The sequence below is a fragment of the Centruroides sculpturatus genome, unplaced genomic scaffold (assembly GCF_000671375.1).
Source record: "Centruroides sculpturatus isolate CEXI.00-Female unplaced genomic scaffold, Cexi_2.0 scaffold1878, whole genome shotgun sequence".
Classification (NCBI taxonomy): domain Eukaryota; kingdom Metazoa; phylum Arthropoda; class Arachnida; order Scorpiones; family Buthidae; genus Centruroides; species Centruroides sculpturatus.
Genome location: NW_019387149.1, coordinates 50,259 through 77,236, shown reverse-complemented (window position 1 = coordinate 77,236; position 26,978 = coordinate 50,259). Strand labels below are relative to the sequence as shown.

At 31.9% G+C, this 26,978-nt stretch overlaps 4 protein-coding genes across 6 annotated transcripts in view; 2 read left to right on the top strand and 2 right to left on the bottom strand.

The window, feature by feature from the left end:
* The window catches only part of LOC111616196 (patched domain-containing protein 3-like), a 33,807-nt gene extending 22,953 nt beyond the window's left edge, over positions 1–10,854 (top strand). The window contains exons 2-4 of the mRNA XM_023357619.1: positions 4,423–5,457; positions 5,536–5,850; positions 9,127–10,854. Of these exons, the coding sequence (XP_023213387.1) occupies positions 4,455–5,457; positions 5,536–5,850; positions 9,127–10,343 (2,535 nt within the window). The 5' untranslated portion in view covers positions 4,423–4,454 and the 3' untranslated portion in view covers positions 10,344–10,854. The remainder of the gene's footprint in view (positions 1–4,422; positions 5,458–5,535; positions 5,851–9,126) is intronic.
* A 5,114-nt stretch (positions 10,855–15,968) lies between these two features.
* On the bottom strand, positions 15,969–17,779 carry LOC111616198. 2 transcript variants are annotated; one of them, XM_023357623.1, is made up of 5 exons: positions 17,624–17,779; positions 17,259–17,557; positions 17,057–17,191; positions 16,299–16,524; positions 15,969–16,235 (listed from the first exon to the last, which is right to left on the bottom strand). In XM_023357623.1, exons 1-5 carry the CDS (start codon positions 17,664–17,666, stop codon positions 16,123–16,125), a joined length of 816 nt encoding a protein of 271 aa, XP_023213391.1. In that variant the 5' UTR covers positions 17,667–17,779; the 3' UTR covers positions 15,969–16,122. The 2 variants fall into 2 exon arrangements, with proteins under 2 accessions (XP_023213391.1, XP_023213392.1); XM_023357624.1 differs by having other exon boundaries at positions 15,969–16,232.
* Positions 17,780–17,945: 166 nt separating this feature from the next.
* On the top strand, positions 17,946–19,115 carry LOC111616192 (patched domain-containing protein 3-like). Its single transcript, XM_023357615.1, has one exon. The coding sequence runs from the start codon at positions 17,946–17,948 to the stop codon at positions 19,113–19,115; it is 1,170 nt and encodes a 389-aa protein (XP_023213383.1).
* A 5,625-nt stretch (positions 19,116–24,740) lies between these two features.
* On the bottom strand, positions 24,741–26,568 carry LOC111616197. Of its 2 annotated transcripts, none has more exons than XM_023357621.1 (5): positions 26,396–26,568; positions 26,031–26,329; positions 25,829–25,963; positions 25,071–25,296; positions 24,741–25,007 (listed from the first exon to the last, which is right to left on the bottom strand). In XM_023357621.1, the coding sequence occupies exons 1-5, from the start codon at positions 26,436–26,438 to the stop codon at positions 24,895–24,897; spliced, it is 816 nt and encodes a 271-aa protein (XP_023213389.1). In that variant the 5' UTR covers positions 26,439–26,568; the 3' UTR covers positions 24,741–24,894. The 2 variants fall into 2 exon arrangements, with proteins under 2 accessions (XP_023213389.1, XP_023213390.1); XM_023357622.1 differs by having other exon boundaries at positions 24,741–25,004; positions 26,396–26,567.
* Between the last annotated feature and the right edge of the window lie 410 nt (positions 26,569–26,978).

Here is a 26,978-nt window from a genome sequence, read left to right as displayed (position 1 = left end):
TGTGTATATGTTGTCTATTCGGACCTTTTTATTAATAGGACTTATTCTACTGGTGTAGATTCTGGGCAAAGAGAGGATATAACAAGTCCTATTAATAAACAAGGTTCAAGTAGACAATATACACAGAAATGTAAAACAGTAAGGACATTAGATTCATTAATTAATAAATAGAACATGTCTAAAATCAAATCTAAAGAATTTTGTAAAATAATTTAATATAATTCTTTAACTGCTCGGTAAAAATTTGTAAATATCAATTAGTAATTAGATTATACTATACTCTATCTCACTATTAGTGAGAATAAAAGTTTTTGACCATTTAATATAGTTTAATTCAATAATATCTACGGATCTTTTGACAAAAACACAATTATTTTAGGAGAAACGAGAATCCGTTGAAATGATAATATAATTCAATAGATTATATAAAGCAAAATATGCCTAGTATGATACGTAACTAGTGTGGAAGACCCATTAGATTGAGTTACAGGTGAAAGGAGGGTATTGTGACATATTTAGATAAAGATATAGGGCAAAACATAACAAAGAGAGTGTAGAAATATACTGTAGTAGATCCTTTAGTTAGTTATTCTAGCATCCTACTTTTATTTTTTTCAGAGGTGATGGCTCGCGAGTCGTGGTCACCCACTCGACGCACCATGAATTACTAATTGTAATAGTGATATCGTGTACTATTGTGAACATTAGAATTAGAATTGTACTAACGATAATAATAGTAAGGGCAATTACTAATAATATTATAGTATTTTATATTGTAGTATCGTGTAACAGAAATAAATCAAATTTAAATCGAAAGATTTTTTCCTCAGATTGTCTGAAAGAATCAATAAAATCTACGCTTTATATCAATTTCTCAGTTGATCTGAAATGAAGAAAATTTCCATTTCATTTCTTACCTTATTGCCCCCTTTTTCATCTCTAGTAGATGGCATCAATAATGCTTTTTCTATCAACCGATTTTTCTATTTTTCTACAAAAGAAAGAAACAAATCTGCCAATTAAACTCGTTTTTGAATTCCGCGTTCAAAACGTTATTGCCGTTTAGTAAGAAAGTTAAAACAAACAAGTATATTAAGTATACGTAACAATGGTCTCAAGAAGTACCTCGAACAAACTTGTTGTTTTGGTATTGTTTTTCTATCTCCTGCATTTAATTAATACTGAAAATTTTGTTGTTTCTGTATCACTTATGAATACCATCCGAGACAATGCATATTCATCTAAAACTGGTGAAGTTTGGTGAAAAAAGCCGCTAATCCGGTAATCTTTACTTTGCCTTAAAATAAAAGCAGAAAATTGTCATAATATAATGCAAACAATATGAATGAAGATTTTTCTTCTCCCAAGTTTAAGTAAATCAACTGTTTGCATGAACAACGTTGAGAATTGTCCAATCCATATATAAGAGCTTTTATCGAACAGGGTCTTTGGAAACATTTCATGCAAATTTCTTCTTTGCTATTCGAGTTCTTATTGTCGTGTCTTCAGAATTATGATATGAAAAATGAATGAAAGATGTTAAGATTATAATAATCTAAATTCGAGTCTTAATTAACTTTATGTACTATACAAGTGTATCTTTCATGCCCACCTAACGGCGAATTTGGGGTTTTCTCTCGTAAAGTGTCTGCTTGTTCCTTCCCGTTCAGCTGTTTCCATCAATGACTTTCTGTAATAAGTCTATTACCCTGTTTCGGAATGACGTCGTCATTAATATACACCTTCTGTTCGGTAGAACGGAAAGTCAAATTCGTCATAAAATAGCAGCCATCGAAAATTCTTTTTGATTCTGAACGAATATGCTTCATCTGATTACTGTAATTTCACGAAATCAAATATTTGTCAATTATTTCTGTGACATTCACTTTGAAGAAATAGTTTAAAAGTTTATTCATTAATATTTAAGTGCTGTACAAAATTAATTGATTAATCATATATTTATGTTGAGTCATTAAAATTTAACCAATATCAATTATTGTAATACAGAGAAGAGTTTCGGATCGGATCGTAGATTTCTTTCTTGTCTGAGAGCACTAGCACCATTTAAATATTGTTACCTTTTCTACTAGTTTCTGTTAGACAAATATATTATTAAAGTAATTACGACTAATTATAAATGTCGTATTAAGCAATGTATACTATTAAATATGTTCCGTTATGACTATCAATTTTACATCATTTCCATATTACATATATTGTGTAGTATTGTACACTAAAGTAAATTATGGTGAAAAAAGTTCTGGAAGCTGCGAGTGAGAAAATAAATTTTATTAAAGCAAACTGACTAGTGTTTTTTTATCATACCAAACAAAACAACAAAGTAGAAAATAGTAGTGTTTTTCGATAAAAAATTTGAAAAATTACAATACTAACGGAAAAGTATGATATACAGGAGTAAGACACTACTAATTTGAAGTGGAGAGCATATATTTTTTTTAAATTAAATAAATTATAAACATGATTAAAAATTGCAGCTTGACATTGTGGCGATGTCACAAAAAATAATTGCTTGTTCTCGTTAGCATCTTCGAGGACTGAAGCAGGACCAAGAAATTCTGTNTTTTTTCCCTGTGGACTATTATAACGTCATTCTTATCTATTTTGCAGTTATGAATTGTGCAATGTTCGTAAAAAACAGAGTTGATTCTATTATATTTTAAATCCGCGATGTGTTCTTTTAATCTTGTTTCTAATTTTGGTTTTGTTTCTATATTGTATGCTTTTGGTGATTCGCATTCCAGTAATAAAAAGTATGGTTTTCCATTTAAAAAAGCTTATAATTTTAACCTTAAAATAATCTTGACCTCTGACCTAGACAACAAGGTCAAAGGTACATCCGGTTGTGAAATTTCTTGCTCTTTCCATTTTCGGGGTCAAAAATGTGTGTTCCATTGTAAAAACAGACTTGACTTCCAAATGACCTTGAAGGTCAAGCTCAAGGTCACATATGAGGTCACCAATTGATTGGCCTCTCGATACCTACAACTTTTGTCTATACCTTTTTCCAATATAATTGTGAGACCCGAAAGGCCCCTGGGTCTAAATTAATATTTTATTATTTACGTTAAAATAATGTCACCAAATATTATTTCATTTTTGGTGAGAAAAATACTGTTTTAACGTGGGAATAGGCAGAAAACAGATGTCACTTCCTTTCACTGGAGTTAGTACATCCTCTGACTTTCCCTTATCTGGTTAAAATCCAGCTCAGATGGGAAATGGTTACCCCTCATTCATCCCCCCTTTCATCCGTTCTTACGAAAGAGTTACTGGCCGATGATTGGTCGGTATTCAGAAGATATAGAGGGAACTTGTCTGAATTTGGAGAGTTCAGCGACAGATCCGAAAGCGTCCAAACTCCACATACGTTTCCCTCCTGATGACCAACGTCCTCAGACGAGTCACATACGGAATAAGTCTAGAGTCTGCACGTAGGAAATATACTTTTATATGTGTGCACGTATTGATCTCCCAGACGAAGTAAATGAACTTGCATACAGAGAAGAAGACGAACGACATCTGAAACAGGTCGTATGTTTTATAACGATTTTTGTGAGCTCTCTCTCGATCGCGAATAGGGTATAATATAAGTTTAATTATCTCCTGATTTGTATATTAGTTGTAGTAGGTCTGTCTCTCGTTTATCCACATTTTGTATGAGTTTACATTCTTCTTTTATTAAATTTATTATTTTGTTTTTAATTAAAAATGTCTTTTAATTGCGTGACCGAATCAGATCACATACGCGTGTTAATCCGCGTATAATAAGATTGATTAACTGGTGTCAAGGAATCCTGACGAGTATCTGAACCTCGCAGTTCAGATCATATAGCGATTATCGCCCTCCTATAAAAAGTTACGAGAGCCGATCTCACGATCGCGCGCCGTAAGTGTCGTAGACTAAGATCTACGTCCTGGCTGATCTCACATAATCAGATCCAATTAAGTTATTTCAATGTCTCGAGATAAAAAATACACCCTGTATAATAACTTTTTTGCAAAAAAATTGAGAAAATATTCGAAAAGCTCGCTCACTTTCACAGAATATGACTTTGTCAATTAAAAATCTATTTTATCATTATGAATTTCTTTTTATTAATAGTATGATTAGTAACATGAAGATTATTTTATAAATAAAAATTCTTAACAGCCGGGAAAGTTACGAAACTCGTTGCTGAATTTTTTTATTAGACAGTGTCTTGCATCTCTTCTTGCCACTTCAGAAAAACTCTTTGAGAGCCGATCTTTGAAGTGTTTGTAGGGTTTATTTTTCTCTTATTTTCTAAGTGAATAAACAAATAGACAAACATTCTAAACTTATCATTAGATAAAATTTTAACTGGAGAAAAGACTTAATGTAATTCGAAATATTAAATATATTTATATTGATTTTCTTTCCAGATCATCCTTCGAAGACACATTGAAACTGCAAAATGAAACTCGACTGCGTAAGAAAAGTCCTTTGTCGTATTTTCAAAAAATTAGGAAAAACAGTCGGACGGCATCCTTATTACTTTATTCTTTTACCTATAATTCTATCTATAACTCTCTCTATGTTCATCACAACACTAACACCTAGCAAGACATTTAAAGACATAATTACTCCGGATAAAGGAAAACTTTACACCATTAAAAAATCCATAGAAAATACATTTTCATATAATTCATCTCAGTTCTCCGAACAGATAAGAATGATCGATTTACCGAATGCTCTTGTATTGTATGTAATGAAAAAAGATGGAGGAAATATGTTTGACAAAAATATTCTGTCAGAAGTGAAACTGATCGATGAAATCACAAAAAATATAACAGTAGAAAGTGAAGGGAAGTTAATTAAATATGCAGACGTTTGCACTTTAATGCACAAAAAATGCTACGATAATCCTATTATCGAGGTGATATCGGAAGTGGGAATTAATTCCATACTTCAAAAGAGAAAGAAGCTAAAGTATCCCGTCGATATAGATTTGTTGTCTTTCAAGTTTAAAGCTTACTTTATAAATTTAGGGGGTGTTACCGTGGATAATCACAACTTCGTAGAAAAAGTAAGTGCCGTTCAGCTACTGTATCTAACCGATGATAAAAATGAAGTAAAAAACAAATTATTCACAAAATGGTCGGCCCATATCTATGACACCATTCGAAGTTATCACTTCGAATATACTAAAGTCGTCCCGCATTCTCCTTTAGCAATAGAGCAAGAATTTCGAAAAGAATTTGATAAAACGAAACCCAAAATAGGAGGTTTGGTCGCAATTATGATTGTACTTTCCATACTTCTCAACACCAGCAATAGCTGGGTGAAGAGTAAACCTCTTCTCGGATTAGCCAGTGTGATTAATGCTGGTTTGGCTGTCGTGTCATCTTTTGGATTGATGGCAGCATCGGGTGTAGAAAGTACTTACTGGAATGTCACCATTCCATTTTTAGTGCTTGGTAAGTAATCACTATTTCTGAAAACGTACTATTAGACTATTGTTAACAAATTAAATAACAATTGTATGTGTATTTCAGTGACCGAGATAGACGATGCTTTCGTATTAATAGGATGTTGGAGGATCATTGATCCCACACTTACGGTTGAGAAACGCATGAAAGTAACATATTCTGAAGCAGGGGTTTCAATTACTTTAACTTCACTCACTAATTTCATTTCATACTGCATTGGAATGATGGCTCCATTTCCTTTCATTCGAATCTTCAGTTACTACACTGCAACTTGCATAATCTTCAATTTTCTATATCAAATAACGTTTTTCGGAGGATGTTTGGCGTTGAGTGGATATAGAGAGGAGAGAAATCTTCGTTTCGGAAAATTTATTAGATGTGGTAAGTTTAAATTTATTTATAACGCATCTGCAGAGACATAAAAAAAATTTCAACGACATATACAGTCAAACCCCCTTTAAATTGCTACCATTGATTTTCAAGCCATGATAGAAAAGGTAAGGGTGGCGGATTATCGAAAACAGCAAGTAAATAGGAATGTCAGGATAAAATTCAGAATAACTATCTGTTTTCCTTCATTTATATTACATTTACTGCTTTTCTCTTATAAAAAGAATTTGGTCAAAGTAATTTGAACCATACATTGTTTTCTCGAGTTATGGAGATAAATGTATTCAATGAGTCCACATGCATCAGATAATCCTTATTGGATGCGTTTACCTTTAGAAAACGCCGAATATTTTCTAAACAAGCCTGAGCTTTCGCAGTTTCTAGAGGATTTTCTATGTCATAATTATCGTGGTCTTCTTCGTTTTCTTTCTGCAGTTCACTATCTTCTTTTCTCGCAAAATTATTTCTTCTAAGGTTAACTCTACAAAATTTTACTAATTGCTATCGGTTTTAATCAATTTTCAGCAGCAAGTTGGATTGTAAAAGTAATGTTTAAAATATAGCTGATATCACTACCTAACACTCGAACATTATTTTTATAATCCGAGTCAATTTGTGCCTTTTTTCTGAATAAGCCAGTATATAGCCAGCAACAATTTTATTGTCCTGGATCTGACTTCATCCCACGATTTTTTAATCATCCGAAAAAGCAGATTTTAGGACCATCTCTATAGGAATTTCATCATTGATGCATTCGATAATTTTCTTTATTTGGGTGGCATCTGTAGTTAAGTATTAGTACCTTTTATTAAAGCAGAGTCACGTGGTTGTAGAATTCCGCTGCAATTTGCTGGAAAGAATTTCCACATTGCTCAAATTTACTATTTTATGATTGGGTGCATTATCAAGTAATAGCAGGACATTGCGGTTTTTTCTCTTCGTATCCTTATTAAAATCTTCAACAAATTCGTAAAAAGGTGGGGATCCCGTTTTATGGTGCTTGTAGTGACAATAGAAGGATCGATATTTATAAAACAACGAGGTTTGAGAATCTTCAATAAGAGTTTGTTTTCTTGTCACTACCGTCTGAATTACAACAGAATGCAAATTATGATTCTATCTTTATTTTTCTTGCAGTCTTTCACAGGTGCCGATTACAATCTGACAAACGATTGATCAATCGTTTGTCACATTGTAATCGGTAAATTAAACCGGTTTCATTCATCCATATTATACACATCTTTCATTTCATACTGACCTATCATTGCCGATAGGCTATTTCTTTTATTTTCTACAACATTTAAATAACTTCAGCGCTTTCACCGTTTCTTCTTTGATAAATCATGATGTTGTTTGAACCGATGCAGCCACCAATTGCTGTAACTAAAATTGTTTATGTTTATCTACTTTCCAAATATTTTTGCTTGCTTTCTTATCACATCATCATTGATAGCGCCATTCTTTGCATTTACCTGCATAAACCATATTACTGATGCTTTTTGCAGTTCGTCGTACTTTTCATTTTTCATTTTTCTGGCGACTCTATTTTCTGAATTCATCCATTTGCTTTTATTGTTGAAAATATCGCCTATCATCAGTCTTTTTACATTTTTCTTTCACACAAGATAAAAGTGACTGGCAATATATTTTTGAAAACTGGATAGATCGGTTTCACTATTTGCACAGGTTTATTTCTTTTTCTGACTGTAAGGATCCTTTTTTTTCTACATTGCATAAAGCACTAAAACAATCACACTGTACAGTATTACTCTATAACAAAGGTCGCCAAACGTTTTTGATCGTCGACCCCCTACAAGTTTTCAAACCTCACATCGACCCCCACCAAAAAGTTTGTGTTACAAGCAAAACAAAGTACTTACTATTTTAATACATTTCTTTTAATGTTTGCATTTTTTTTAATTTACTGTATATTTGTTAATAATAATTTTTGTAACTGACAATCAGTGAGACAGATAAGCTTCATCCTTATCCGTTATTTGGACCTTGCTCAGATCTTAACGGTCAATCTTAACCGTCAAACCTCAAACTTCTTGTTTCTCATATTTTAAAATTGCTGGAAATTCTCGTTCTCACAATATTTCATCCTAATTTTTGTGACAATAAAAATTGTAGTGGTTTATCCGAAATATTATGGACGGAAAACGGCAACTTTTATTTTAATTCGTGGTTGGCGATGGCGGTTTATTCTATCGATTTACTATGGAACGAATCGTTTTTCGAGATTTTTGGAGGAAAACTCAAAGCCCGGGGTGGCAGTACATGGACGGGCAGTTTAAAGGGGTTTGACTGTAAAACAAAAAAGGGAAAAACCAAATAAAGTAAAGTAAACGTGGAAGTGCATTCTCACAATTCTGTCAAAATCCAGTTTTTACACATTCAATGAGTTTTCTCTTAATACTATTTTAAACAGGGTTAATATTTTCGAACAATAGCCACAATGCATGTGACGTATCTTGAAAATACGATAGGCCTTTGCATTCAAGAATGATATCATTCATATTTTAAAGTCATTACGATTTCAGATTTTTGTATGAATGATTATCAATTTTCTATTACAGGAATCGGAGCACGTCTTAGATTTACTGAAAGAACTTTGAAGAATATATGTAAAAAAATGTAATGACTTACTAAATTTTGGAATGTCTATTAAGTATCTTTTCCTGACATGCCAGGAGAGATGTCTGCCAGCATTTAATCAAAACCTGTTACTCAGAACGCCAACATATTGTGTTGTATTAGCCTAGATAAATCGTACAGTACAAAACAACAACACAAATGTTATTAAACTTATAGCAACGGTCAGAGGAAACCCCACAAAACCTAAACGAAAGACTATGCTATAGCCTAACTGATATTTCTGCGTAGTTTAATCTAAGTTATGCTAAAAACGTAGAGTTTCTGTAGTATTTCAGATAACGATTAATATTGAATATATAAAAAATAACTTTCCGTTTCATTAAAATTTATAGTTTTAAAAAGTAAAATTTTGCTTTATATGCGTTTTTTTTCTTATTAAAATCGAAATATGAGGTTTATACTACATTCTATAGTTTATTCAGAATCAGTCTACACCATCAACTTTCAAAGAATTCTTTCAACCTAAGGTTATCAGCGTCAAACTTATGCTAAATAAATTATTTGCATATTAAAAAATTTTTAAACGAAATTATAACTTATTTCAAGTAAAATTTCTGATGCTTCAGTATATTTTCTTTCATATTATAAATAATAATATTTTCATTTCAGATAAAAGTGATCAAGAGAATAATAACACCGAAGAAGAAGAATTTACTATGGCTCTTTTTAGAGATTCATTAGGAAAAATAATTTCTAATCCACTGGTGAAGATAAGTATTCTTATAATCTACATCGTTAACTTATCACTTGGAATTTGGGGCACATTTTACATCCAACACGGCATTAAGTATGAAAAGTTATTTGCAAAAGATTCTGTACTTACAGAAGGATACAGAATTAATTTGAAGTACTTCAAGCGTCATTCGTATCCCTATCATATAATAATCAATGAAACGTTGGATTATTCAGACATTAAAGTTCAAAAATCGTTAGAAAATCTGTTGGAAAAATTCCAAATGCATCCCAACATTGCTGATGGACAATTCACTTTATCTTGGTTGAAATTCTACAAAGTATTTCAGAAAAATCCCATAGCCAAATTTTCATTACAAGGTTACAATATGTCAAACAAACAAGATTTCATCGATGGGCTTCGCAATGTTTTCTTTAACATCAAAGCTGCCCAGTCATTTTCCAATGACGTCGTCTTTAACAGCAACAAAACTGACATCTTATACAGTAGATTTTTTGTTATGGGACGAAATGTCAATTCATCAGACATAGAAAGAGACACATTAAGAGATTTATTGAAAATTGCTGACGAATCTGACATTCCTGTGCTGGTGCATTGCATTAAGTCAAATCTAATTGAACAAGGAATCATAATTGGACAAATGGTTTACCAATTGTTTTGGATTACTGCAACACTGATAACAGCAGTCTTTTTATTGTTTGTACCAAATTTATTAGTGGCAATTATTGTTGCAATTTCTGTGGTTTCTTTAATAGTAGAAACTTTAGGTTACATGTCTTTATGGGATGTCAACTTGGATATTATATCATTGATGAGTCTGATTCTGTGTGTGGGATTCAGCGTGAATTATCCTGCTCATATTTCGTACGCTTATGTCATGTCACAACGCAAGACACCAAACGAAAAATTAAAAGATTCTCTGTATCGTATAGGCTTTCCAATACTTCAAGGATCTTTGACCACGGGATTAGGAATATTGATTTTATATTCTGATGTATATTTTCTTTGCACATTTGCGAAAATTGTGATTCTTGTTGCTCTGGAAACGGCTTTTCATGCCTTATTCTTTATTCCTGTTATTCTTTCTATCATCTACGCTATATCCGATAAGACAAAAACAATTTTTTGTTAATCAGGAAATCGTAATCTTAGTGTGTTGTCATTCTTTCGTAATTTTCAATTACGTGAACATCACAATAACTCCCGAAAGACATCAATTAAATTTATCGGAATATTATTTTCTTTTAAAATAATGATAAAAAATTTTCCATTTTCCTTTATTCGTGTTTGCTCAAGTAGTTTTTATATTATTCATTAATTTCTAATGTAATATAATTTAACAGTGTAAACGTGCTCTATCCTAACAGTAAGAAAATAACATGGATATATCTATATGCACCCTCTGTGTATGTAGATGTGTGCCCAAAGTTTAGCAACGATGAACACAAGTTACTTTACTGTGTATATGTTGTCTATTCGGACCTTTTTATTAATAGGACTTATTCTACTGGTGTAGATTCTGGGCAAAGAAAGGATATAACAAGTCCTATTAATAAACAAGGTTCAAGTAGACAATATACACAGAAATGTAAAACAGTAAGGACATTAGATTCATTAATTAATAAATAGAACATGTCTAAAATCAAATCTAAAGAATTTTGTAAAATAATTTAATATAATTTTTTAACTGCTCGGTAAAAATTTGTAAATATCAATTAGTAATTAGATTATACTATACTCTATCTCACTATTAGTGAGAATAAAAGTTTTTGACCATTTAATATAGTTTAATTCAATAATATCTACGGATCTTTTGACAAAAACACAATTATTTTAGGAGAAACGAGAATCCGTTGAAATGATAATATAATTCAATAGATTATATAAAGCAAAATATGCCTAGTATGATACGTAACTAGTGTGGAAGACCCATTAGATTGAGTTACAGGTGAAAGGAGGGTATTGTGACATATTTAGATAAAGATATAGGGCAAAACATAACAAAGAGAGTGTAGAAATATACTGTAGTAGATCCTTTAGTTAGTTATTCTAGCATCCTACTTTTATTTTTTTCAGAGGTGATGGCTCGCGAGTCGTGGTCACCCACTCGACGCACCATGAATTACTAATTGTAATAGTGATATCGTGTACTATTGTGAACATTAGAATTAGAATTGTACTAACGATAATAATAGTAAGGGCAATTACTAATAATATTATAGTATTTTATATTGTAGTATCGTGTAACAGAAATAAATCAAATTTAAATCGAAAGATTTTTTCCTCAGATTGTCTGAAAGAATCAATAAAATCTACGCTTTATATCAATTTCTCAGTTGATCTGAAATGAAGAAAATTTCCATTTCATTTCTTACCTTATTGCCCCCTTTTTCATCTCTAGTAGATGGCATCAATAATGCTTTTTCTATCAACCGATTTTTCTATTTTTCTACAAAAGAAAGAAACAAATCTGCCAATTAAACTCGTTTTCGAATTCCGCGTTCAAAACGTTATTGCCGTTTAGTAAGAAAGTTAAAACAAACAAGTATATTAAGTATACGTAACAATGGTCTCAAGAAGTACCTCGAACAAACTTGTTGTTTTGGTATTGTTTTTCTATCTCCTGCATTTAATTAATACTGAAAATTTTGTTGTTTCTGTATCACTTATGAATACCATCCGAGACAATGCATATTCATCTAAAACTGGTGAAGTTTGGTGAAAAAAGCCGCTAATCCGGTAATCTTTACTTTGCCTTAAAATAAAAGCAGAAAATTGTCATAATATAATGCAAACAATATGAATGAAGATTTTTCTTCTCCCAAGTTTAAGTAAATCAACTGTTTGCATGAACAACGTTGAGAATTGTCCAATCCATATATAAGAGCTTTTATCGAACAGGGTCTTTGGAAACATTTCATGCAAATTTCTTCTTTGCTATTCGAGTTCTTATTGTCGTGTCTTCAGAATTATGATATGAAAAATGAATGAAAGATGTTAAGATTATAATAATCTAAATTCGAGTCTTAATTAACTTTATGTACTATACAAGTGTATCTTTCATGCCCACCTAACGGCGAATTTGGGGTTTTCTCTCGTAAAGTGTCTGCTTGTTCCTTCCCGTTCAGCTGTTTCCATCAATGACTTTCTGTAATAAGTCTATTACCCTGTTTCGGAATGACGTCGTCATTAATATACACCTTCTGTTCGGTAGAACGGAAAGTCAAATTCGTCATAAAATAGCAGCCATCGAAAATTCTTTTTGATTCTGAACGAATATGCTTCATCTGATTACTGTAATTTCACGAAATCAAATATTTGTCAATTATTTCTGTGACATTCACTTTGAAGAAATAGTTTAAAAGTTTATTCATTAATATTTAAGTGCTGTACAAAATTAATTGATTAATCATATATTTATGTTGAGTCATTAAAATTTAACCAATATCAATTATTGTAATACAGAGAAGAGTTTCGGATCGGATCGTAGATTTCTTTCTTGTCTGAGAGCACTAGCACCATTTAAATATTGTTACCTTTTCTACTAGTTTCTGTTAGACAAATATATTATTAAAGTAATTACGACTAATTATAAATGTCGTATTAAGCAATGTATACTATTAAATATGTTCCGTTATGACTATCAATTTTACATCATTTCCATATTACATATATTGTGTAGTATTGTACACTAAAGTAAATTATGGTGAAAAAAGTTCTGGAAGCTGCGAGTGAGAAAATAAATTTTATTAAAGCAAACTGACTAGTGTTTTTTTATCATACCAAACAAAACAACAAAGTAGAAAATAGTAGTGTTTTTCGATAAAAAATTTGAAAAATTACAATACTAACGGAAAAGTATGATATACAGGAGTAAGACACTACTAATTTGAAGTGGAGAGCATATATTTTTTTTAAATTAAATAAATTATAAACATGATTAAAAATTGCAGCTTGACATTGTGGCGATGTCACAAAAAATAATTGCTTGTTCTCGTTAGCATCTTCGAGGACTGAAGCAGGACCAAGAAATTCTGTTCACTATCTGTTCCATTTTTTATGGGACAGATGGTGAACGTTACCAGAGTCTGCTCTATTATTTTCGAATAATTACAGGTTGGACATATTATTCAAGCTTCCACAGTATTATATACAAAAAATAATAATAATTATAAAAGTGGTTCGCTGATTGGGCAACTGGGTCATAAAGGACAAGGCCCAATTTCTGCTTGGATCACCCCCCGAAAATTTCTTGGGGATTTTTCGACCCGATCGGATTGAATCCCGGGTCTCCCAGAGCGGTAGGCTGCCACCGTTCGGCCATCCGGCCGTCTTTAAAGTTTCTTTATGCTATTTTCGATGATTAAAATATTAAAAACAAATATTAAATTTATTTGTTTCTGTAGTCTGCTTTCTGTACTGTGGAGTATAAGCATTCTATATCTATTATTATTATTATTATTATTAATGTACCGGTACAGTACAGTACGTGTTGGCTTAATAAAGAAATCTATTAATAAACTTTCAAATTAATTAAATAATTGTAGTTTGATAAATCCTTTGTAATAACAAGTTTCATTACTTAATAACTATCAAGAATATTACATAGAAAAATTAATTTTTTATAGTCCATCTTGGCAAGATTATCTGTTGCATAATTTGTTGCAATCTACGCGTGTTCTCGACATAGTAAATTACAGTATTTTGAATCTTGCGATCCTTATTTCCTATCAGTTTACAGCCTGTAAATTAGCCGAAAACATTTATTGTGATTAAAGTCATTGCTGGAAAAGCACGAATGGTGTGTTTTTTATTTTATCGTCAAATCTCGAATTATTAAAAAGGAAATTTTTGAGTTGCCTACTTTTGGGTTACTTTTCAGAAAAATTTTGGCTACGAACACTAAAAACATCTGGCAATGTTTTTCTGTATTGAGGTTACCTTACCCTGACTTATGAGCGCAACAGTTCCAATTTCCTTTGTTCGGTGTTGGCGACATTAGAAAATGGCAAAATTGTCCGCATCTAAACTGAACATTTTAGCAAACAAGTTTAAAGATGAAGGCTTATGCACAGACGGAAAAGTTCTTCGCTGTTCCATTTCCGATTATGTGATTTCGGTTGATGTGAAACACCAAGAAACGAAAATCAAGCGACACGAATTCGGAAAAGCATAGAAAAGGCAAACAAAAAATGAGGAATTTCGAACAGATATTTATGAGGGCCTCATTTCAAAGAGAGAAGAATATCAGAAGGCTAATAATGCGATAAATACAGATTTTAACGACCGCTTTTCTGCGGCAAATATACCCTTATATAAGGTAAACAATCCAGCCTTTAAGTTATTTCTCCAGAAATATACGGGAAAGCTTGATCCCATCGAGAGCACTCTTAGAAAAAACTACGTGAAACCAGTTTATGATCAAATAATATCTACAATTCTGAACGTTGTCGGAGACAATCCTGTAGTCTTTATAGTCTTTATACTGGACAAAACAACGAATTCCACAAAACGGTACGTGCTGAACGTTCTTCTTGCACCACTGACCGGATGCTATGTACAACCAATGTTGTTCAAAATGTACCAACTTAAAAATACAAACTCAGCTGCAGTGTCCCAAGCTTCAATGATGTTTGCGTCACGTTGTGGCCAAATGGTGTCCAGTACGATAAGGTTTGGTTTGTCGTTACAGATCAAGCATTTTACGTTGTCAGAATTCTCAAATTTGAAGTGTATTTACAACCACCTAAAACATGTGACTCGTGTTGCCCATGCCCTACACGGAGTATGAGAACGTATTCGCGTAGAATATAGCAATGCCAACGACTTCATTTCGAAAATGAAAATGGTTCTTCTCAAGTGCCCTAGTTGGGAGCGCTTGTAGCAAGACGTAACTACCATTACCACCCACTCCAATGGTCACCTGTTGGGGGTCTTGGATAAAGACAACTGAGACTAAACGGGCATGTTTCATTTTTACTCGGAATTCTAGTTCAGTGCAATCCAAAATATTTTTAAAATCGGGATTTTTTGATAAACTAGATCTGAGTTTGTCGAGGGCAAAACCGTCCAGTACATCAAGCCTGATTTACAACATTCCATTGATCCCGCATTTCAGTTTCACGTTTTTCCAGCTCGTTGATTTTATTCGCCAATAACTTGTACGAATGCGCGGAGTAGAGCTCTGTGATCACTACTGGATCAGCGACCAGTTTGATACTGTAGACGGCCGCAGAATCGCCAGGAGAAAGTTCGTTGATAAACGCATCAATTTTCTCGAAGTTCTCACAGTAAAATACCACGCTGTTTCTCCAAGACCCCCAACGGGTGACCACTGGACTGGGTGGTAATGGTAGTTACGTCTTGCTACAAGCGCTCCCGACTAGGGCACCTGAAAAGAACCATTTTCATTTTCGAAATGAAGTCGTTGGCCTTGCTATATTCTATACGAAATCTTTTTCCTTATATAAAGTCATTCTATCCTCCAAACGAGAAAATTTCACTTTTAAGAACATTGAAATAGTTACTGTTGTAAATTACAATGCTTATCTTTATGTCTAAATTTCAATAAACAATTATGTAGTTTGTAAATATAGTACGTCTTGTTGCTTTTGCCTTAATAATACAGCATTTAAAAGCACCCAAAACGATGAAAAAAGAACCCACACCAGCATCCAATCCATTCTAAAAATACACCCAAAAATCCAGACCTTATTAATTACTCAAAAATAAAAAGGTAAACACAGAAACAGTGAACTTAAATATCTTTTATTGGATTATTGTAACGAAACTACAATCACAATCAGCATAAAATGTTAGATGGTACAAGAATATTCGTAAGATTTACATATAAACACATTTAAAGATATGTTTGAAACTTATTTTCTTAATGTAACTTTAAACTTAATATCTTATTCGGGAATGGGAGGTAGATATCGATATACTTTGTCAAATATATTATAAAGTCTAACCGCTGTTATTAATTCATCACGAAAATCGGAAATTTCACTTCTTTGTAGTTCTGCTAACAAAAAAAAACTCTTATAATAAATCTTTTAACTATATTTAAAATAATTTTTGTACTTACCTTCATATAGTAATAATTTTTTCATGTTAAAATCAATTATGTATTGATCCGGAAAGATATCTTTAAATTTTCTAGTTATTTTCAAAATTTGTATGTACAACTGCTGTAATTCTTTAGTTCTTATTTCAAAAGGATCACAGTAAGAAGAACCGAGCATGAGGACATCGTGCGCGTGCAAAGAATTGGATACTAGTTCTAAAATAATTAACTTCTTTATGATCTTCGCCTATATAAAGATAAATTATTAAGTTTAAAATTTAAACTAAATGTTGATGAATGGATAAATAAAGCAGTGCAAGGCCAATCCGCCTAGAAGACGCCTCCCAGAAGTATTTTCTATGAGAAATTGGCATCTGAATATGAAGAAAACCCGGAAAACTTCACGTGCATCACAAACAAACTGATAGCATGGAGTTTCCAGGGCTTTTCTTTACGTGTCTAACATCTAAATAGGTACCAGTTCCACACAGAAAATCCTCTGGGAGGCACCCCCTGGTAGATTCTTAAGTGCCATTGCTTTATTCTGTCAATCTAATCCAGGCGCAAATACAAGATCATCAACCTATGTTGAATGGTTTTAATAAATACAAAACTTTTTTAATAAAATCGTATCATGCTTCGAAATATGCAACATATAACAAGGAATGAAAGCTGTTAGCACGTGCGTATTACTTACGAAGACGTAATCGCATACAATTCATTGATTTTACTAGTATACAGCAACTTAATTTAATGATTTAATAATATAAAATAATTACCCTTTCTCTTTTTTGTTTCCGAATAGCACGAGGGAGTGGATGGTTATATAACCAATTTGTACAAATCATCATCTTTTTTTGATATAGCATTCTAAAGTATTTCACTTCTTCCCTACATTCCTCGCTTATTGGAATCTAATATAGAAGAAAAACTCTTCAATTTAATTAAAATAAAATACATATTTTAATCAAATATTCTTACCATTGTGTCCACTTTATGCAAATTACATTCATTTTGTTTCATGTAGCAACTCTTACCAACTATTCCAACTTTTGAAGCTTTTAATCCAAATAAATACATCTGTACCGTTATGCAGTGTACACAGTTCCATATTCCAGATTGAAACCTAAAACAATCTCCACTACGCGAACACGATGACACTGTTCTAGAAATGACACAATGTAAGAAGAATTTTATGCAAACCTTACAAGTAACATTGCCGTAATAATCGTTCCACCCTTGTGGAAAATCGCAAATAACGCATTTAACTCCGAACATATCTACAAAAGAATAAAATTTCGTGAAATATTTTAAGAAATTCGATTAAATTAATCACATTTTTTTACCTGTACTAAACCTCAATGCTTGAATCTGTTCAATGGTAGTCATTAATATAAAATTATCAATAACAGTAAATATCACGAACTCTTTCCCAATTTCGAATCGTAAATGTAGCTCATTTGCATAATTGTTTATAACTCTTACAAATTTTAATGTAGGGGGCGTCTGGATAACAAGCATTTATGCNTTTTTAAACGAAATTATAACTTATTTCAAGTAAAATTTCTGATGCTTCAGTATATTTTCTTTCATATTATAAATAATAATATTTTCATTTCAGATAAAAGTGATCAAGAGAATAATAACACCGAAGAAGAAGAATTTACTATGGCTCTTTTTAGAGATTCATTAGGAAAAATAATTTCTAATCCACTGGTGAAGATAAGTATTCTTATAATCTACATCGTTAACTTATCACTTGGAATTTGGGGCACATTTTACATCCAACACGGCATTAAGTATGAAAAGTTATTTGCAAAAGATTCTGTACTTACAGAAGGATACAGAATTAATTTGAAGTACTTCAAGCGTCATTCGTATCCCTATCATATAATAATCAATGAAACGTTGGATTATTCAGACATTAAAGTTCAAAAATCGTTAGAAAATCTGTTGGAAAAATTCCAAATGCATCCCAACATTGCTGATGGACAATTCACTTTATCTTGGTTGAAATTCTACAAAGTATTTCAGAAAAATCCCATAGCCAAATTTTCATTACAAGGTTACAATATGTCAAACAAACAAGATTTCATCGATGGGCTTCGCAATGTTTTCTTTAACATCAAAGCTGCCCAGTCATTTTCCAATGACGTCGTCTTTAACAGCAACAAAACTGACATCTTATACAGTAGATTTTTTGTTATGGGACGAAATGTCAATTCATCAGACATAGAAAGAGACACATTAAGAGATTTATTGAAAATTGCTGACGAATCTGACATTCCTGTGCTGGTGCATTGCATTAAGTCAAATCTAATTGAACAAGGAATCATAATTGGACAAATGGTTTACCAATTGTTTTGGATTACTGCAACACTGATAACAGCAGTCTTTTTATTGTTTGTACCAAATTTATTAGTGGCAATTATTGTTGCAATTTCTGTGGTTTCTTTAATAGTAGAAACTTTAGGTTACATGTCTTTATGGGATGTCAACTTGGATATTATATCATTGATGAGTCTGATTCTGTGTGTGGGATTCAGCGTGAATTATCCTGCTCATATTTCGTACGCTTATGTCATGTCACAACGCAAGACACCAAACGAAAAATTAAAAGATTCTCTGTATCGTATAGGCTTTCCAATACTTCAAGGATCTTTGACCACGGGATTAGGAATATTGATTTTATATTCTGATGTATATTTTCTTTGCACATTTGCGAAAATTGTGATTCTTGTTGCTCTGGAAACGGCTTTTCATGCCTTATTCTTTATTCCTGTTATTCTTTCTATCATCTACGCTATATCCGATAAGACAAAAACAATTTTTTGTTAATCAGGAAATCGTAATCTTAGTGTGTTGTCATTCTTTCGTAATTTTCAATTACGTGAACATCACAATAACTCCCGAAAGACATCAATTAAATTTATCGGAATATTATTTTCTTTTAAAATAATGATAAAAAATTTTCCATTTTCCTTTATTCGTGTTTGCTCAAGTAGTTTTTATATTATTCATTAATTTCTAATGTAATATAATTTAACAGTGTAAACGTGCTCTATCCTAACAGTAAGAAAATAACATGGATATATCTATATGCACCCTCTGTGTATGTAGATGTGTGCCCAAAGTTTAGCAACGATGAACACAAGTTACTTTACTGTGTATATGTTGTCTATTCGGACCTTTTTATTAATAGGACTTATTCTACTGGTGTAGATTCTGGGCAAAGAAAGGATATAACAAGTCCTATTAATAAACAAGGTTCAAGTAGACAATATACACAGAAATGTAAAACAGTAAGGACATTAGATTCATTAATTAATAAATAGAACATGTCTAAAATCAAATCTAAAGAATTTTGTAAAATAATTTAATATAATTTTTTAACTGCTCGGTAAAAATTTGTAAATATCAATTAGTAATTAGATTATACTATACTCTATCTCACTATTAGTGAGAATAAAAGTTTTTGACCATTTAATATAGTTTAATTCAATAATATCTACGGATCTTTTGACAAAAACACAATTATTTTAGGAGAAACGAGAATCCGTTGAAATGATAATATAATTCAATAGATTATATAAAGCAAAATATGCCTAGTATGATACGTAACTAGTGTGGAAGACCCATTAGATTGAGTTACAGGTGAAAGGAGGGTATTGTGACATATTTAGATAAAGATATAGGGCAAAACATAACAAAGAGAGTGTAGAAATATACTGTAGTAGATCCTTTAGTTAGTTATTCTAGCATCCTACTTTTATTTTTTTCAGAGGTGATGGCTCGCGAGTCGTGGTCACCCACTCGACGCACCATGAATTACTAATTGTAATAGTGATATCGTGTACTATTGTGAACATTAGAATTAGAATTGTACTAACGATAATAATAGTAAGGGCAATTACTAATAATATTATAGTATTTTATATTGTAGTATCGTGTAACAGAAATAAATCAAATTTAAATCGAAAGATTTTTTCCTCAGATTGTCTGAAAGAATCAATAAAATCTACGCTTTATATCAATTTCTCAGTTGATCTGAAATGAAGAAAATTTCCATTTCATTTCTTACCTTATTGCCCCCTTTTTCATCTCTAGTAGATGGCATCAATAATGCTTTTTCTATCAACCGATTTTTCTATTTTTCTACAAAAGAAAGAAACAAATCTGCCAATTAAACTCGTTTTCGAATTCCGCGTTCAAAACGTTATTGCCGTTTAGTAAGAAAGTTAAAACAAACAAGTATATTAAGTATACGTAACAATGGTCTCAAGAAGTACCTCGAACAAACTTGTTGTTTTGGTATTGTTTTTCTATCTCCTGCATTTAATTAATACTGAAAATTTTGTTGTTTCTGTATCACTTATGAATACCATCCGAGACAATGCATATTCATCTAAAACTGGTGAAGTTTGGTGAAAAAAGCCGCTAATCCGGTAATCTTTACTTTGCCTTAAAATAAAAGCAGAAAATTGTCATAATATAATGCAAACAATATGAATGAAGATTTTTCTTCTCCCAAGTTTAAGTAAATCAACTGTTTGCATGAACAACGTTGAGAATTGTCCAATCCATATATAAGAGCTTTTATCGAACAGGGTCTTTGGAAACATTTCATGCAAATTTCTTCTTTGCTATTCGAGTTCTTATTGTCGTGTCTTCAGAATTATGATATGAAAAATGAATGAAAGATGTTAAGATTATAATAATCTAAATTCGAGTCTTAATTAACTTTATGTACTATACAAGTGTATCTTTCATGCCCACCTAACGGCGAATTTGGGGTTTTCTCTCGTAAAGTGTCTGCTTGTTCCTTCCCGTTCAGCTGTTTCCATCAATGACTTTCTGTAATAAGTCTATTACCCTGTTTCGGAATGACGTCGTCATTAATATACACCTTCTGTTCGGTAGAACGGAAAGTCAAATTCGTCATAAAATAGCAGCCATCGAAAATTCTTTTTGATTCTGAACGAATATGCTTCATCTGATTACTGTAATTTCACGAAATCAAATATTTGTCAATTATTTCTGTGACATTCACTTTGAAGAAATAGTTTAAAAGTTTATTCATTAATATTTAAGTGCTGTACAAAATTAATTGATTAATCATATATTTATGTTGAGTCATTAAAATTTAACCAATATCAATTATTGTAATACAGAGAAGAGTTTCGGATCGGATCGTAGATTTCTTTCTTGTCTGAGAGCACTAGCACCATTTAAATATTGTTACCTTTTCTACTAGTTTCTGTTAGACAAATATATTATTAAAGTAATTACGACTAATTATAAATGTCGTATTAAGCAATGTATACTATTAAATATGTTCCGTTATGACTATCAATTTTACATCATTTCCATATTACATATATTGTGTAGTATTGTACACTAAAGTAAATTATGGTGAAAAAAGTTCTGGAAGCTGCGAGTGAGAAAATAAATTTTATTAAAGCAAACTGACTAGTGTTTTTTTATCATACCAAACAAAACAACAAAGTAGAAAATAGTAGTGTTTTTCGATAAAAAATTTGAAAAATTACAATACTAACGGAAAAGTATGATATACAGGAGTAAGACACTACTAATTTGAAGTGGAGAGCATATATTTTTTTTAAATTAAATAAATTATAAACATGATTAAAAATTGCAGCTTGACATTGTGGCGATGTCACAAAAAATAATTGCTTGTTCTCGTTAGCATCTTCGAGGACTGAAGCAGGACCAAGAAATTCTGTTCACTATCTGTTCCATTTTTTATGGGACAGATGGTGAACGTTACCAGAGTCTGCTCTATTATTTTCGAATAATTACAGGTTGGACATATTATTCAAGCTTCCACAGTATTATATACAAAAAATAATAATAATTATAAAAGTGGTTCGCTGATTGGGCAACTGGGTCATAAAGGACAAGGCCCAATTTCTGCTTGGATCACCCCCCGAAAATTTCTTGGGGATTTTTCGACCCGATCGGATTGAATCCCGGGTCTCCCAGAGCGGTAGGCTGCCACCGTTCGGCCATCCGGCCGTCTTTAAAGTTTCTTTATGCTATTTTCGATGATTAAAATATTAAAAACAAATATTAAATTTATTTGTTTCTGTAGTCTGCTTTCTGTACTGTGGAGTATAAGCATTCTATATCTATTATTATTATTATTATTATTAATGTACCGGTACAGTACAGTACGTGTTGGCTTAATAAAGAAATCTATTAATAAACTTTCAAATTAATTAAATAATTGTAGTTTGATAAATCCTTTGTAATAACAAGTTTCATTACTTAATAACTATCAAGAATATTACATAGAAAAATTAATTTTTTATAGTCCATCTTGGCAAGATTATCTGTTGCATAATTTGTTGCAATCTACGCGTGTTCTCGACATAGTAAATTACAGTATTTTGAATCTTGCGATCCTTATTTCCTATCAGTTTACAGCCTGTAAATTAGCCGAAAACATTTATTGTGATTAAAGTCATTGCTGGAAAAGCACGAATGGTGTGTTTTTTATTTTATCGTCAAATCTCGAATTATTAAAAAGGAAATTTTTGAGTTGCCTACTTTTGGGTTACTTTTCAGAAAAATTTTGGCTACGAACACTAAAAACATCTGGCAATGTTTTTCTGTATTGAGGTTACCTTACCCTGACTTATGAGCGCAACAGTTCCAATTTCCTTTGTTCGGTGTTGGCGACATTAGAAAATGGCAAAATTGTCCGCATCTAAACTGAACATTTTAGCAAACAAGTTTAAAGATGAAGGCTTATGCACAGACGGAAAAGTTCTTCGCTGTTCCATTTCCGATTATGTGATTTCGGTTGATGTGAAACACCAAGAAACGAAAATCAAGCGACACGAATTCGGAAAAGCATAGAAAAGGCAAACAAAAAATGAGGAATTTCGAACAGATATTTATGAGGGCCTCATTTCAAAGAGAGAAGAATATCAGAAGGCTAATAATGCGATAAATACAGATTTTAACGACCGCTTTTCTGCGGCAAATATACCCTTATATAAGGTAAACAATCCAGCCTTTAAGTTATTTCTCCAGAAATATACGGGAAAGCTTGATCCCATCGAGAGCACTCTTAGAAAAAACTACGTGAAACCAGTTTATGATCAAATAATATCTACAATTCTGAACGTTGTCGGAGACAATCCTGTAGTCTTTATAGTCTTTATACTGGACAAAACAACGAATTCCACAAAACGGTACGTGCTGAACGTTCTTCTTGCACCACTGACCGGATGCTATGTACAACCAATGTTGTTCAAAATGTACCAACTTAAAAATACAAACTCAGCTGCAGTGTCCCAAGCTTCAATGATGTTTGCGTCACGTTGTGGCCAAATGGTGTCCAGTACGATAAGGTTTGGTTTGTCGTTACAGATCAAGCATTTTACGTTGTCAGAATTCTCAAATTTGAAGTGTATTTACAACCACCTAAAACATGTGACTCGTGTTGCCCATGCCCTACACGGAGTATGAGAACGTATTCGCGTAGAATATAGCAATGCCAACGACTTCATTTCGAAAATGAAAATGGTTCTTCTCAAGTGCCCTAGTTGGGAGCGCTTGTAGCAAGACGTAACTACCATTACCACCCACTCCAATGGTCACCTGTTGGGGGTCTTGGATAAAGACAACTGAGACTAAACGGGCATGTTTCATTTTTACTCGGAATTCTAGTTCAGTGCAATCCAAAATATTTTTAAAATCGGGATTTTTTGATAAACTAGATCTGAGTTTGTCGAGGGCAAAACCGTCCAGTACATCAAGCCTGATTTACAACATTCCATTGATCCCGCATTTCAGTTTCACGTTTTTCCAGCTCGTTGATTTTATTCGCCAATAACTTGTACGAATGCGCGGAGTAGAGCTCTGTGATCACTACTGGATCAGCGACCAGTTTGATACTGTAGACGGCCGCAGAATCGCCAGGAGAAAGTTCGTTGATAAACGCATCAATTTTCTCGAAGTTCTCACAGTAAAATACCACGCTGTTTCTCCAAGACCCCCAACGGGTGACCACTGGACTGGGTGGTAATGGTAGTTACGTCTTGCTACAAGCGCTCCCGACTAGGGCACCTGAAAAGAACCATTTTCATTTTCGAAATGAAGTCGTTGGCCTTGCTATATTCTATACGAAATCTTTTTCCTTATATAAAGTCATTCTATCCTCCAAACGAGAAAATTTCACTTTTAAGAACATTGAAATAGTTACTGTTGTAAATTACAATGCTTATCTTTATGTCTAAATTTCAATAAACAATTATGTAGTTTGTAAATATAGTACGTCTTGTTGCTTTTGCCTTAATAATACAGCATTTAAAAGCACCCAAAACGATGAAAAAAGAACCCAAACCAGCATCCAATCCATTCTAAAAATACACCCAAAAATCCAGACCTTATTAATTACTCAAAAATAAAAAGGTAAACACAGAAACAGTGAACTTAAATATCTTTTATTGGATTATTGTAACGAAACTACAATCACAATCAGCATAAAATGTTAGATGGTACAAGAATATTCGTAAGATTTACATATAAACACATTTAAAGATATGTTTGAAACTTATTTTCTTAATGTAACTTTAAACTTAATATCTTATTCGGGAATGGGAGGTAGATATCGATATACTTTGTCAAATATATTATAAAGTCTAACCGCTGTTATTAATTCATCACGAAAATCGGAAATTTCACTTCTTTGTAGTTCTGCTAACAAAAAAAAACTCTTATAATAAATCTTTTAACTATATTTAAAATAATTTTTGTACTTACCTTCATATAGTAATAATTTTTTCATGTTAAAATCAATTATGTATTGATCCGGAAAGATATCTTTAAATTTTCTAGTTATTTTCAAAATTTGTATGTACAACTGCTGTAATTCTTTAGTTCTTATTTCAAAAGGATCACAGTAAGAAGAACCGAGCATGAGGACATCGTGCGCGTGCAAAGAATTGGATACTAGTTCTAAAATAATTAACTTCTTTATGATCTTCGCCTATATAAAGATAAATTATTAAGTTTAAAATTTAAACTAAATGTTGATGAATGGATAAATAAAGCAGTGCAAGGCCAATCCGCCTAGAAGACGCCTCCCAGAAGTATTTTCTATGAGAAATTGGCATCTGAATATGAAGAAAACACGGAAAACTTCACGCGCATCACAAACAAACTGATAGCATGGAGTTTCCAGGGCTTTTCTTTACGTGTCTAACATCTAAATAGGTACCAGTTCCACACAGAAAATCCTCTGGGAGGCACCCCCTGGTAGATTCTTAAGTGCCATTGCTTTATTCTGTCAATCTAATCCAGGCGCAAATACAAGATCATCAACCTATGTTGAATGGTTTTAATAAATACAAAACTTTTTTAATAAAATCGTATCATGCTTCGAAATATGCAACATATAACAAGGAATGAAAGCTGTTAGCACGTGCGTATTACTTACGAAGACGTAATCGCATACAATTCATTGATTTTACTAGTATACAGCAACTTAATTTAATGATTTAATAATATAAAATAATTACCCTTTCTCTTTTTTGTTTCCGAATAGCACGAGGGAGTGGATGGTTATATAACCAATTTGTACAAATCATCATCTTTTTTTGATATAGCATTCTAAAGTATTTCACTTCTTCCCTACATTCCTCGCTTATTGGAATCTAATATAGAAGAAAAACTCTTCAATTTAATTAAAATAAAATACATATTTTAATCAAATATTCTTACCATTGTGTCCACTTTATGCAAATTACATTCATTTTGTTTCATGTAGCAACTCTTACCAACTATTCCAACTTTTGAAGCTTTTAATCCAAATAAATACATCTGTACCGTTATGCAGTGTACACAGTTCCATATTCCAGATTGAAACCTAAAACAATCTCCACTACGCGAACACGATGACACTGTTCTAGAAATGACACAATGTAAGAAGAATTTTATGCAAACCTTACAAGTAACATTGCCGTAATAATCGTTCCACCCTTGTGGAAAATCGCAAATAACGCATTTAACTCCGAACATATCTACAAAAGAATAAAATTTCGTGAAATATTTTAAGAAATTCGATTAAATTAATCACATTTTTTTACCTGTACTAAACCTCAATGCTTGAATCTGTTCAATGGTAGTCATTAATATAAAATTATCAATAACAGTAAATATCACGAACTCTTTCCCAATTTCGAATCGTAAATGTAGCTCATTTGCATAATTGTTTATAACTCTTACAAATTTTAATGTAGGGGGCGTCTGGATAACAAGCATTTATGCAACCAATAGCATACTTCATTTCATATAAAATGGATGATGTTATTGGTCAGCTTACTTAGCTTCTTCTCACTTACCATCATTTTTTAATCAATTTCTACTATTATCTATATATATTCTTTTTATAATTAATACTAGAATGTTGTTTTATAGTATTTTTTAAACACTTTTGTAATTTTTTAATTGATTTTAATAAAATTAAAAGTGTAATGAAACTACGATTAATTGTATTTAATTTAAAATTCTTTTTCTTAAATTTTTTAATATTTTTATTTGATGATAATTAATTTAAATATAATTAAATTTATTTTTATCTTAATAATAGCTATATGTAATTTGCTATAAATTTTAAGCATTCACCACAGTTTTCAATTGGAAAGTTCACTGAGATTTTGTTAAACTAAT

Bases quoted from the DNA above. Each gene is read 5' to 3' on its own strand.
- LOC111616198 (XM_023357623.1), bottom strand. From the start codon at position 17,666: ATGACTACCATTGAACAGATTCAAGCATTGAGGTTTAGTACAG. The intron at 17,558-17,623 runs GTAAAAAAATGT...ATTCTTTTGTAG, and splicing joins AGCATTGAGGTTTAGTACAG to ATATGTTCGGAGTTAAATGC. The intron at 16,525-17,056 runs GTAATTATTTTA...ATCTTTATATAG, and splicing joins GGAAACAAAAAAGAGAAAGG to GCGAAGATCATAAAGAAGTT.
- LOC111616192 (XM_023357615.1), top strand. From the start codon at position 17,946: ATGGCTCTTTTTAGAGATTCATTAGGAAAAATAATTTCTAATCCACTG.
- LOC111616197 (XM_023357621.1), bottom strand. From the start codon at position 26,438: ATGACTACCATTGAACAGATTCAAGCATTGAGGTTTAGTACAG. The intron at 26,330-26,395 runs GTAAAAAAATGT...ATTCTTTTGTAG, and splicing joins AGCATTGAGGTTTAGTACAG to ATATGTTCGGAGTTAAATGC. The intron at 25,964-26,030 runs GTAAGAATATTT...CTTCTATATTAG, and splicing joins TGCATAAAGTGGACACAATG to ATTCCAATAAGCGAGGAATG.